General features: G+C 38.0%; 3 protein-coding genes across 4 annotated transcripts; all 3 read left to right on the top strand.

Moving 5' to 3' along the window:
- Window positions 1-60: 60 nt before the first annotated feature.
- LOC101264476 (histone chaperone ASF1B) lies at window positions 61-3078 on the top strand. Of its 2 annotated transcripts, none has more exons than XM_010317779.4 (3): window positions 61-478; window positions 2219-2334; window positions 2515-3078. In XM_010317779.4, the coding sequence occupies exons 1-3, from the start codon at window positions 370-372 to the stop codon at window positions 2782-2784; spliced, it is 495 nt and encodes a 164-aa protein (XP_010316081.1). In that variant the 5' UTR covers window positions 61-369; the 3' UTR covers window positions 2785-3078. The 2 variants fall into 2 exon arrangements, with proteins under 2 accessions (XP_010316081.1, XP_004232016.1); XM_004231968.5 differs by having other exon boundaries at window positions 184-478; window positions 2428-3078.
- A 233-nt stretch (window positions 3079-3311) lies between these two features.
- Window positions 3312-7579, top strand: LOC101264774 (2-hydroxyacyl-CoA lyase). The gene is made up of 2 exons (XM_004231969.5): window positions 3312-5584; window positions 6988-7579. Exons 1-2 carry the CDS (start codon window positions 4175-4177, stop codon window positions 7300-7302), a joined length of 1725 nt encoding a protein of 574 aa, XP_004232017.1. The 5' UTR covers window positions 3312-4174; the 3' UTR covers window positions 7303-7579.
- A 619-nt stretch (window positions 7580-8198) lies between these two features.
- On the top strand, window positions 8199-12539 carry LOC104645687 (uncharacterized). The gene is made up of 3 exons (XM_069294003.1): window positions 8199-8335; window positions 11064-11140; window positions 11743-12539. Exon 3 carries the CDS (start codon window positions 11746-11748, stop codon window positions 12403-12405), a length of 660 nt encoding a protein of 219 aa, XP_069150104.1. The 5' UTR covers window positions 8199-8335; window positions 11064-11140; window positions 11743-11745; the 3' UTR covers window positions 12406-12539.
- The last annotated feature ends 443 nt before the right edge of the window (window positions 12540-12982 follow it).

The following is a 12982-nucleotide window of genomic DNA, read 5'->3' as shown; positions in this document are numbered from 1 at the left end:
AAAAAAAAACGACATATTCTTAAAATTAATTGAAATACAAAATATGATGGTGTAAGAATTGTACACATCTAAAAGCCAAAGTGCCACAGCTGGGAATGACCCAAGTGAGAGCTCCCGCCAATATTAGAAACCTGCTATAGCCGGTAGTTGGAGATACAGCCGGTCATACAGTATAAAATAATTAAATTGAAATAAAGGAATGCTTCCTTGTTTGGGCATGTTGTTCTAACCATAACCAGTTGCCTTTTCTGCTTGAAAATTATTGGCTATGGCGGTGAGAACAAGTCTGTCTCTGCGACGGAGATTTTAGATTCCAAACTTTTCTTGTGCTGGTTCAAACGCCGACCAGAGTTACAGCTTTGATACAATATGAGTGCGGTGAACATTACAAATGTCGCCGTATTAGACAATCCGGCGTCGTTCTTGTCCCCGTTCCAGTTTGAAATATCCTACGAGTGTGTCACTCCTCTCCAAGATGGTACTTCTTCTTTTACCCTCTTTTGCTTTCGTTTGCATGTTGTATCTCTATGACTACTTATTAGGGTTACTTTCATATGGAAAGTTGACTCTTTTGCTTTCTTTTGCATGTTGACTTATTAGGGTTATTCTCATATAGAAAGTTGATTGGGGAAGACTTGTCAGTGTAAATTCCTATTTCAATTGATTTGACTAACTTGTTTACATCTTTGTTTCTATTATATTATAATATGAGATTGTTCATTTTCTTTCTGATTGTTTTAATTTCTACCAGTGTTTGTTCATGCCACATGAATCCAAGGGACAAATATTTTTGTGTGTGGGGTATCTCAGTTTAAACATAATGATACAATCTGGAATTTGGGCTAACTGGACTTGGTAAAATACAGCTAGGAAGTGTAAACAGAGGAAGAACTAAGAGCTAAGCTAGGGTTCATGTGTGCGTAAAAGCAATGAAGTATCTTGAAATGTGTGTGTAAAAGCAATGAAGTATCTTGACATGTCCTTGTAAAGTATGCTTTCTAGTTGGTTCAAGTTGTTTGTGTGTGTGTGATGATGTTAGTTCCAGCAGTAGCTTCAAGAATGGGAACTTTAAGTTTCCATTTCTAGAACTGATAAGTACATACTGCATATTACTATTATCATTTTCTGATGACCTGCAGTTAAAAAGATTTTTCTTATAATGTTATAGGAATTTCCTAGTATAATACTTAATAGCATGTTTATGTGCTGCAGTAATACAGTTTAGAGTCCTCCATTCTATTTTGCATATTTCCTTTGGGGCTGTTTGGTTTGTTGATGAGATTAGACGGTAAATTACTACAATTAAACTTGGGACTGGATCTGGATGGAAGTTCTTTGCGAAATGGATTGTTGTGAGGGATAAAAAAATGCTTATTTGGGTGAAAACTGTATTTGGGATTTATAGGTTTTTATCCTCGGGGAATTTTGATTGGGTGGTTTCGAATTAAAACAAGGATTTTTTTTACCTTACATACTTTCCTTTGCTTAATTCATGAGATACCGATACAAGGTGGAAACAACTTTTTAATCCAGGTGTTCATCTAGTTAAGTGTCAATTAAGCTGTAAACAAAAACAAAACACAGTATGATTTATTTGTAGAAAATTCATATTATGGCCCATAATATGAGTAATTTCTCTCGGAGAACTGGTGATCTGCCAGTAGCTGGACATCGAATCATCAATTCGAAGAACAGATAGATGATGCTGTAGTACTGTTGCTTACTTAACCCTTAAGTCAAAATCAGAGGCGGATGTTTATCCTCCTAATCTGATTGGGAATTATTTGGTTGTAAATCAGTATGAGAAATGATTATTAGGACGTCAACCATCTTTCCCAACTTTTAAGACTATTTAGGTAGTTAACTAGGGAAGAAAATGGACTTAATATTTTGTTGTGGTAACACAATTCTCTTCTCTTTTGAGGATCAAAATTTCAGTAAAATGATCTAGAAGTTGGTTGAACCTTTAGAAGCTATATTCGTTGCAGATAGAAATTCTCCCATCAAATTTATCTTCTCTCTTTTTTTAAAAGCCAGATACGTTCTGGCTGTTTTTCAAGATTTACACTACCAAGTGTTTCACATGGTTAGTGAGGATTTATGTAGCTGACCCTAATTAGTTTGGAATTGAGCCCTAGTTGTTTCTTTTGATGTTGTTGTAAGTATGATTTATTTGATTTTGGTGGCATCCATTTATCTCTGTCATATGCTCATGCAGATTTGGAATGGAAGCTCATTTATGTGGGATCTGCCGAGGATGAGACATATGACCAAGTTTTAGAAAGCGTTCTTGTTGGCCCTGTAAATGTAGGAAATTACCGCTTTGTCTTGCAGGTATTATCTCCTAGATTCCATTTGTCCGTTGTGGTACTACTGCTTTGTCTGCCTTATTGAATTTATGTTATATTTTCCGAACTTTGATGCTAGGCGGACCCTCCAGATCCTTTGAAAATTCGTGAAGAAGACATAATTGGTGTTACTGTCCTCTTGTTAACCTGCTCATATTTGGGACAGGAATTTGTACGAGTTGGGTACTATGTGAACAATGATTATGATGATGAGCAGTTGAGAGAAGAGCCTCCACAGAAAGTCCTAATTGATAGGGTTCAAAGAAATATATTAACGGACAAACCTAGAGTAACGAAGTTCCCTATTAACTTCCGCCCTGAAAATAGCGAAAGAGAGGAGCAAGCCCCTCCACCTGATCATGTGGGTGAAGAAGAAGACCGAAACGAAGGGCAATTGCCTTTGCCTAAGAGTAAATCAGATGAAGATGAAGCCTAATATGAAGATGTTAGTTTTTTTTTATCTATTGCCTTGTGTTTTGGTTTTAGAGTATTGTCCTAGAAATCTCATTCTGGCTTCTGGTGGATGATATCTGATCATCAAAACCCGTGTTTTTCTTCTTTTCCGTTCTTTCTTGTGATATATGTATCAATTCCAGTGACATTTTCAAGTAGTTTAACCAGTCTGGTTTTGGGGGTTTAGAAGAAACTGTAAGTAGACTAGATGCCAATTTTGGCTTTGTATTTTAGTCCAAAATGTTATAAGCAAAACTTTCATAACTTATGATACTAATATTCTGACTTTTTTTTTGTGCATTTGACCAAAATGTGTATCTAACAAAGCATTACATCTAGAATTGTACTCAACTAACCAACACCAAATTACTGTGATGTTGTTTTATTTGACTGAAAAAAGTTATAATTATGCAGATGTTGCCTGGTTGGTACCTATTGATATTGATTGAAGTGCTTTCATCTAGTTGGGTCACATATCAACCTCTCGACTCCTATTTTGGACCGACTTCTAAGCAAGCTTTCTTCGATTAATTTACATTTACATTGATAATCCAATATATATGAAGAAAAGCTGGCATAAAATGGGGGTTAGAAACCTTCAAGAAAAAGATAAAGATAATAGACCCATTTCCCCGGGATATTTTTTTTTTCTTCAATAGAGCATGAACATGTCCCACTTTCTCATTTTGAGACCTCAAAGCCAACTTGACATGCACCATCACAATTTCTGTAAAACTGAGAATTTCCCATTTTGCTATAAAATATAAGCTCATAATGATATAATCATAAAGAGAAGTAAATAGCTCTCTTTTCTTCTAATTCAAAATTTGTTCCACAAAAGTATATGATATCTCTATTTATAGAACTGAAATATCATCCCAAACGACACCGTGATAAATGTCCAATTAGTAGATACATAGTTATTCAGTAAGGTTCATACCCCCTTGGAATTATGAATTCATCATAATTCTTTTATAACATATTTTACTTTTTATACACATTAGAAAATTAAAACTTACAATTTGACTAATTTTTAGTCTTTCAAAAGACTATAAATCACCCTAAAATAATTAATTACAAAGATTTTTTTGTGTAATAAAATAAAATGAACCGACTAATATAATATAGAATAAAAGTTTTGAAGGAGTAGACAAAACCAATTTCGTCGTTTCAATCACTGCCTCCGACAACCTCAGGCCGCCATATCAGTATCTGGGGTAGGCAGAAACTAATATTGTAATATTAAACGCTAAATAAAATCCCTATATATAAGCGAACACGTCTGCCCTTTCTTTAGATAAAACTATCCAATTGACCTTTCTCTGTAAAATCCATCACTGAAAAGAGTCCTCTGTTTCTAAAACTCACTTAAAATGTCTGATTCCAATCACCAAACCCTATCTACTGTCGACGGAAACACTTTCGTTGCCATGTGCCTTGCACGTGCCGGCGTCGACCGGATGTTCGGGGTTGTCGGGATACCCGTTACTTCCCTTGCGAACCGGTCGGTCGGACTCGGTATCCGGTTTATTGCTTTCCACAATGAACAATCTGCCGGTTACGCTGCTTCTGCTTATGGTTATCTTACCGGTCGACCCGGAATTCTTCTAACCGTCTCTGGTCCAGGTTGCGTTCATGGCCTCGCTGGGCTTTCCAATGCAACCGTTAATACCTGGCCCATGGTTTTGATTTCTGGGTCATCTGATCAGAAAGAGATGGGTCGCGGCGATTTTCAAGAATTAGATCAAATTGAGGCTGTGAAACCCTTCTCTAAGTACTCAGCTAAAGCAACTGATATAACGAAAATACCAAGCTGTGTTTTCAGTGTTTTGGATTGGGCAGTCTCTGGCAGGCCAGGTGGTTGTTATTTGGATCTTCCTACTGATGTGCTTCATCAGACAATTAGTGACACTGAAGCACAGAAATTGATCGATGATGCTGAGAGTTGCAGGAATAAAGAGCTCATTGCTAAACCCATTGTTCAACATTCAGAAATTGAAAAGGCGGCTGCTTTGTTGAGGAAAGCGGAGAGGCCTTTGATTGTGTTTGGAAAAGGGGCTGCATTTTCTAGAGCTGAAAATGCTTTGAAGAATTTAGTTGAGCGCACTGGAATACCCTTTTTGCCTACACCAATGGGGAAGGGTTTGTTGCCTGATAATCATGAGCTAGCTGCTACTGCTGCAAGGTCACTGGCTATTGGAAAGTGTGATGTGGCCTTGATAGTTGGCGCAAGGCTTAATTGGCTTTTGCATTTCGGAGAGCCACCAAAGTGGTCTAAGGATGTGAAGTTTATCTTAGTTGATGTAGATAAGGAGGAGATTGAGCTTAGGAAACCATGTTTAGGGTTGGTTGGTGATGCTACTAAGGTTGTTGAGATGATACACAAGGAGATTAAGGATGACCCTTTTTGTTTAGGGAAGTCTCATCCTTGGGTTGAGGCATTATCAAAGAAGAGCAAGGAAAATGTTTTGAAAATGGAGGCACAACTGGCAAAGGACGTCGTGCCATTTAATTTTATGACACCAATGAGAATTATTAGAGATGCAATACTGCAATTGGGCAGTCCTGCTCCAATTGTTGTCTCCGAAGGAGCCAACACTATGGATGTGGGGCGATCAGTATTAGTTCAGACCGAGCCAAGGACCCGGTTGGATGCAGGGACGTGGGGGACAATGGGAGTTGGTCTGGGGTACTGCATTGCAGCTGCTGTTGCTTCACCTGAAAGGCTTGTAGTAGCTGTTGAAGGGGACTCTGGATTTGGCTTCAGTGCCATGGAAGTTGAGGTCTGTTGTCTTTCTTTATTTCATGTGTTTTTCCCCACTATATACTCTATTAATAGGATCTAACTGACTTTAGTTGTTACCTAGAATAGCATTGCTGATCTTCGACATATGATGCCTTTCTTTCTTGGTTATCAGAGAACTTCTTCATTATCTTGTTTCTTGTTAGTCTGTCTAATGTCTTATTTAGTAAATCATTTACGTTTGCGAGTAATAATTAAGCCCAATTGAATAGATTTTTCTCATATAATAGAGTTGAACTGATCAGTGCTTAAAAGCTTAGGCTCTGATGAAGCTCAAAATTATATTTTTTCTGCTTCTTAGAGAACTGCTGTAGGCATTTAATGTCCTCCCTCATTATTGTGGATTACGGATTCTTATATAGTTTCATTACTGGCAATTTCAGGGGTTAGTAAGATTTAATTGTCAACATCAGGTTCTATCTTTCTGAGTAGTTCATTGGTTTTCAGGAATGATATCTTAGTGGAATAACTGTAATGATATCTGAGTAGTTCACTAATATCTCTCTTATGGAATTTCTGACACATCTTAAACTATAATGAACCACTAAATACAAATATGTACTGTACCATATCTTGCAGACTTATGGGGTTGAATATTCATAGGTCCTCCGCTGCCACATTAAGTTAAAACCCAACTCATTTTTTGATCACATGATGTGGAGTGGATTTGAATGCCCTTAATCTGAATTGCTTTCCAGCTCAGCTGACTGGTTGAGAAGAGAGTCCTTAGAAAGTGATGCCTTGACCTACTGGATGCGGTGTAATGCAGTGGTGTCATGACTCATAAGTTAGTAAGATCACTTAAAACTTGTGATACAAAATCAGGGAACTTAACTCGACGTCATAAGTCAGTACAATTACTTTCCATATACTAGAAAGCTGCTCAACAGGTCATTGAATCAACCAACAGTTCATCAGCAGTTATAATGACTGGAACCTAGGCCCCTTACCTTGATGTGCTGGTTCTTGATGTTGGGCCCATAATCCCTCCTACTACTAGTACCCATCTCGTGCTATACCCTACTTACCGGTTCTGGTGTGATTCATGATTTTCTTATCTATTTGTTTACCCGGTGGTGTCACTCGTACAGCTTTTTTCTCCTGTTGCCTTTGGTGGTCTTCTCATACAATTATGAGGATTTATTGGTCTTCGTTGCTTAAGGTTACCATGATCTCTTTCACTGTTTGTTTTTAAATATTATAGAATTGATCACTCCTTACAATGAAAAATTATGCTCGTGAAGGCATTCCTTCTACTTCTAAGTTACATTTGTTATGTAGAGTAACTTACCTGTGCCACCGTTGACTCCCATATATTTATTGGTTCACTTTCTTTTGAAGTTCAATTTACACTCCTAATTCAGAGTAATTTATGTATTGCAGACCCTAGTTCGCTACCAGCTTCCAGTTGTGGTTATAGTCTTCAATAATGGCGGAGTTTATGGTGGTGACAGAAGGAACCCCGAAGAAATTACTGGACCTTATAAAGAAGATCCAGCACCCACATCTTTTGTTCCTGGTGCATCGTATCATCTTCTAATTGAAGCCTTTGGAGGAAAAGGATACCTTGTTGGAACACCTGATGAACTTAAATCTGCACTTACAGAATCTTTTTCTGCTAGGAAGCCTGCTGTTATTAATGTGACAATCGATCCTTATGCTGGTGCTGAAAGTGGGAGAATGCAGCACAAAAACTGAGGTTGCGGGTCTCTGATTATTTATGTATGGATATGCTTGCTGAAGTTCAGTTCTTGTCCACCATTCGTGCACAAAAGAAGATACAAGAAGAAAGATTGTTGTTGTGCCACGGTATTAATTTGTCATCGGTGGAGGAAAATAATAGCGAAGGGAATAGGTTAAGTGATTGTCTCTCCTTTGTATCGTCACAGATAGGGTATGGTGTTGAATTTACAGTTGATAGTGATGAATGAATTTTCGTATACATAGTAAATGAAAATAATGTATTTGCAACAAATACTTATCCTTGTGGTTTTCTTAGTTTCTCAAGTGTTCTATTGAGTTCCTTGTTATGTCTCTCTGGGGCTTTACGAAAAACGTACTGGCGTCTGGCATTAGTTTTTTATACCAATATACCTTAGTTAATGATAATTGGCAATTTATTTTAATCCTGCTGTTTAAAAATGTCAAGTCGAAAATTTGAATTAGAAGCAAAACAAACAAATTGAAACGAGAGAAGATGTTTATAGTTGATGAATTAAATTACTCATATTCTTAGATTGATTATATTTTATATGAAGTTTCAAAATACAAAATTGAATTATCATTTTACCTCTTTATTAAATCAAATTATATTTGTAACGATTCAAAAAATTTTTTTTATATAAATAAGAATAAATAAGTATTTAAAGGGCGTAATTGTCCTTTCACGTTTTAAATGAATAAATAAATAAATAAATCAAAAACAGATTTGTATTTATTTATTATTTGACTGATTTTTGAATTAGTCTCCTAATCCAAATAGTCCTCTCTCTCTCACGCTCCTTAACTCTCTTTCTCACGTTCTCCATCTTCATCACATTATTTCTGCCAAAAATATCAACAGTTTTCATGCTTGAAAAACTCACAAAAAAATTTTCAAGTAAAAGAAAATAAGTAATCAAAACGTCAAGGCTAAGAGAGGTTCGTCGAGAGAGGTGTGCGTTGAAGTGAATTGGGAGTGGTTTGGAGGAGTTTTCCGGGCAGCAACATTAAAGTTTGAACATCGATTAAGGTATGGGTTTCTTCTCTCTTGGCTCCTTTCCCAAGAGGCCCCTTACGATTCAAGTTATTCATCTCGAAACTAAGGCTGTTTCCCGTTGCATGCCCCTGTCACTAGCTCCCAATGAATTTTAGGTTGGGTATGATTGCTGGTAGATTTAGGTGTATATTATGTTTTCGCGATGAATATGATTATGTTTGTGTACTTGGAATCGTATGAAAGGCAACCATGTTTTTCTTGAAATTATGTGTAAGTATGTTACAGTGAATGAGGTTCTTTATGTAATGCTCCAAAAGTTTAATGTAATATGATTGTATATTTTTCGTGAATAAAATGGGGTAAGACGTGAAGTTCATATGAAATGTTAGGTGGCTTGATTGAGGGAGTAATTCTTGGTTAGACGAATCTATAAAAAAAAAAATATAATGTGTAATTAAAACATTATGAATGAACCATGAAATTTCCCTAAGAATTAATGTTAAACTTGATGAAAAAGTGAAGAAAAATCGTAGAATAAATTTCCAGAACTTGAAAACAGACTTTAAAAGAATCTGGAAATTTTTTGAACATCAAAAGAATTAAAAAAAAAAGTTTTGAGGCCTGCAGGGATCGAACCCAGGACCTCCCTGCAGCATGCCTTAATTAAAAAAAAAAATGGGGCTGGCAGGGATCGAACTCGCGACCCCAGCCACGCGCAAAAAAAAAAAAAAAGATTTAAAAGGGAATGCTGGGGGCGGGGATCGAACCCACGACCCCCAGTTCGCGAAAAAAAAAAAAGGAATAAAAAGGGATGTGAGGCGTGGGGATCGAACCCACGACCTCAGAGTTGAAGGGAGGGGTACAAATATTAAGGAAATAAAGGTGAGGCTGTGGGGGTTCGAACCCACCACCTCACAGCCTCCATTTCCAGCGAAAATAAGAGAAAAATAAAGGGGGCTGTGGGGGTTCGAACCCACAACCTCCCTATTCAAGCGAATGTAATTAAAAATAATAATAATAATAAATTAAAATTCTAATTAAAGTTAAAAAAATTAATTCTCTTATGTAAACATTGAGATTTAATTTAGAATTTTAATTAAAAATAGAATATTAATTCTTTTATGTAAATATTGAGATTTAAATTGGAATTCTAATTAAATTAGAAAATTATTCTTTCATCTAAATGATTGAAATTTAATTTAGAATTCTAATTAAAATAAAACAATTTATTATTTCACGAGAATGTTGAGACTTAACTTAGAGTTCTAAATTTATGAATATTAGAACAAAAATCAATGAAAAATATAAATGATATCCAAATAATTCAAAATTTGGGTTCTCGTGCCCAAACCTCCGTATTGATACATAAGTCATACGTGAGTAAAATATTCAAGAATAATGTAATCTACTTTGATCAAAAATCAAGATCTTGGTATATATACAAGATACATAAGTCTTGTAATACATAATCTTAGGAAAATAAGAATCACTTAACGAACTATAAACGAAGCCCCATGGCTTGTATGTATAGACACATAAGTTTAACATACGTTCAAAAAAATAAGTGAACCTAAGATGTACGTAATGAAATGAAGAATGTGGTGACAATCATGATGTGAGGCTAATGTATATGGAGAGAGCAATCTCAAACAAGCCTAAGTAAATGTTACCAATACGTATTCATCAATGAGGGTGTAAGATAATGAAGAGACCAGTCTCTATAAATACTTTAATGAAAAATATTGAGTTTAAAACACTTAATACTAATAATGAGATGAGAAATCATCTATTGAGCTATGATGCCCTCATACTAGAAGACAACTTCCATGATGTATGAGTTGGATGTAATGGAACTTTATACTGAGCACCGATAGGCTAGCTATGAGCGGTGATGCCTTCTTTCGGGAAGGGCGTAGGTTCACGTAACTCTCATGAGATGAGACTGTCCGGCTTGCCGGGTATGGGTCTCCATACATCTCCTAGTCTTTGAACCTATATTGCCACTATAGGGATCTGGCGGGGTTAAATTCCCATATACGCTAGCATGTTATTGAATCGCTTTGGCCGGTGATTCCACCTCTTTTCGGTGTGGGGAAGACACTGGATTTCATGATGCTCACATGATCTATGTCGGTTAAAGTTAAAGTTCCCAATGAATGAATGAGGCCAGCCTCAAATGAATCATATAAAGAAATGAATGATACCGAAGGTGTTAGGATAGGATAATCAAGAGGTGAGCTAGATTTAGGTAATGACATTAGGTCATTCCTGATCATTGCACAGCAAACCCAATGGAAGTCTTAAACTACATCCTAGGTATAGCTGGTGTTCGCACTGGCCTATGAATGAATTGAAATGAAATACGAACGAATGAATGAAGCAGGCTCTGTGTTTGCTGAAGAAGGCTCCCTAGTTGAGGTCCCATATGTTGAGCCCTCATTTTGGGAAGTCTTAAGGTTAAGTCTATGATAGTAAGGTCTCATGGTATATGAATGAACAATATGAAAGAAACTATGTGCTATATGTTATGTGTTATATGAAGATATTATGTGTTGTGTGCCATACAATAACTATAATGATGCATGTCACTCTCGTGGCATAACCTTCCTAATCTCATTTTAGCAAGTCCACCGACTTGACTTCCAAAAATCATGTTGTTAGGAAAGAGCTATTCTTTCTCATGCATGTCCCTGGTGTGTGCTTGCATATACCCATACTTAGTACAAGTGTGTACTAATTCCATACAAACATCTACTTTTAGGTGCAGGCACAGGTGTACGGTAGAGCTACAAGTTCTTTGTTGCAGCTATCTGGACGTCAGCATTCATCCGGAGTTTGGTAGGTCCTTATGCCTTCGAGGATGCTACTGTTTTACATTCTAGCGTAGTTTTAGAGTTGAGCTAGTGGGGCATGTTCCACTAGCGTTTCTTTCCTGTTTTGGTTCAGACTTTGTATTGGTGCTATTTTGGCCGATATACAATTAATATTTAATGAATTATTTCTTTCAGTTGCTTATCTCTTAAAGGTTAGATGGTTGATGATGAACGATTACGAAATGTTAAGAATGTTCAGCAAGTATGATTAAAGAATCAAAAATTCCAAATTTTCCGCTAAAATTAATCTATGTAAAGTAAGAATGACGTAAGTAGGCTTGTCTGCGACCTCTGAGAGGTCAACGACGCCGGTCTCGTCTGGGGTCTAGATTCCGGTCGTGACAAAGTTGGTATCAGAGCGCTAGGTTAAATTCCTAGAATAATGAGTTCACATCAACCACATTGAGTAGTTTCTAAGTCATGGTAGTGAAGTGCACCACTATCCTGGATTAGAGACTGCATGATGCGTAGGAAAAACTTCCCTTTTTCTGATCTTATCGTGCTTATCCTAATGTTTGAATTCTTGGTGTTATGAACGTGTCTAACATCAATCTTGTTGTTTTTCAGAGAATGAATACTTGGAGGACTAAGGGTCGGAGGACGGGAGCAGCTGCAGCTAGGGGTAATCAGAATCCACCCCAGGCTCCAGCTGAAGGAGTGGCTATGCCTGTTAACCCAGCTGGGTTGACTGATGCGGAGGTGAGGGCATCTCTAGCCCAGATGGCACAGGCCATCACAATGCAAGCCCAAGCTATGACTGCCCAAGTCAACCGGCAGGATGTTCTAAGGGAAAACCCACCGGTTCGCAGCATAGCTGACAGACTGCGAGACTTCACGAGGATGAATCCTCCAATTTTCACAGGGGCTAAGACTTCAGAAGATCCTCAGGAATTTATAGACGAGTTGCATAAGATACTGGTGGCCATGGGGGCCACTGATATTGAGAAGGCTGAGTTGGCTTCCTACCAGCTCAAAGATGTTGCACAGACTTGGTGCAAAATGTGGCGAGATAACCGTGTCCTAGGAGAGGTGCCAGTCACCTGGGAGCTGTTCAAGACAGCATTTTTGGAAAGGTTCTTCCCTAGAGAGATGAAAGAGGCCAAGGTTGAGGAGTTCATCAACCTCAAGCAAGGATCCATGACTGTCAGGGAGTATTCCCTGAAGTTTGTGAAGTTATCAAGGTATGTACTTCCCTTAGTATTTGATAACAAGAATGATGAGAGTACTTAACTTTGTTGAAATTATCCAGGTATGCTACTCCCTTGGTTTCTACCAGCAGGGAGGAGATGAGCAGATTCCTCACAGGAATCAATGGAGACCTGGAGGAGGATTGTCGGGCTGCGATGCTCCATGATAATATGGACCTTTCTAGATTAATGATGCATGTCCAGCAGGTAGAGGACAGCCGAAAGAGGAGAGGTGTACGTGATGTTAGGAGGCCTAGGCCTCAAGATCAGGCAGGTCCCAGCCATGGAGGCCATAGAAATAATTTTGGCGTCCGCGAGCAGCCCAAATTTAAGAAGGGGCAACAGAGTGCTGGTAATTCTGACCCTCAGAGAAATACAACACCTAGAGGAGGCAGACCCGAACCCAAGAGGGGCAATGGAGGTGAGATGCAGCGCCCAAGGAAGGCTTGTACTAAGTGCGGCCGAACTCACCTTGGGGAATGCAGGCAGGGCACTAATGCCTGCTTTGGTTGTGGTAAGAGTGGACACATGGTCAGAGATTGTCCCCAGAACAGAGGTCAGGCTGGGGGTAATGCTCAGCCTAGGCCTACCCCACAGGGTGCAGCAGCAGCCGAGCCTCC

Source organism: Solanum lycopersicum, chromosome 2, assembly GCF_036512215.1.
Source record: "Solanum lycopersicum chromosome 2, SLM_r2.1".
Classification (NCBI taxonomy): domain Eukaryota; kingdom Viridiplantae; phylum Streptophyta; class Magnoliopsida; order Solanales; family Solanaceae; genus Solanum; species Solanum lycopersicum.
Note: the sequence above shows the minus strand (reverse complement) of the source record. Positions and strands in the feature narration are given on the sequence as shown.

Bases quoted from the DNA above. Each gene is read 5' to 3' on its own strand.
- LOC101264476 (XM_004231968.5), top strand. From the start codon at position 370: ATGAGTGCGGTGAACATTACAAATGTCGCCGTATTAGACAATCCGGCG. The intron at 479-2,218 runs GTACTTCTTCTT...ATGCTCATGCAG, and splicing joins TGTCACTCCTCTCCAAGATG to ATTTGGAATGGAAGCTCATT. The intron at 2,335-2,427 runs GTATTATCTCCT...CTTTGATGCTAG, and splicing joins ATTACCGCTTTGTCTTGCAG to GCGGACCCTCCAGATCCTTT.
- LOC104645687 (XM_069294003.1), top strand. From the start codon at position 11,746: ATGAATACTTGGAGGACTAAGGGTCGGAGGACGGGAGCAGCTGCAGCT.
- LOC101264774 (XM_004231969.5), top strand. From the start codon at position 4,175: ATGTCTGATTCCAATCACCAAACCCTATCTACTGTCGACGGAAACACT. The intron at 5,585-6,987 runs GTCTGTTGTCTT...TATGTATTGCAG, and splicing joins TCAGTGCCATGGAAGTTGAG to ACCCTAGTTCGCTACCAGCT.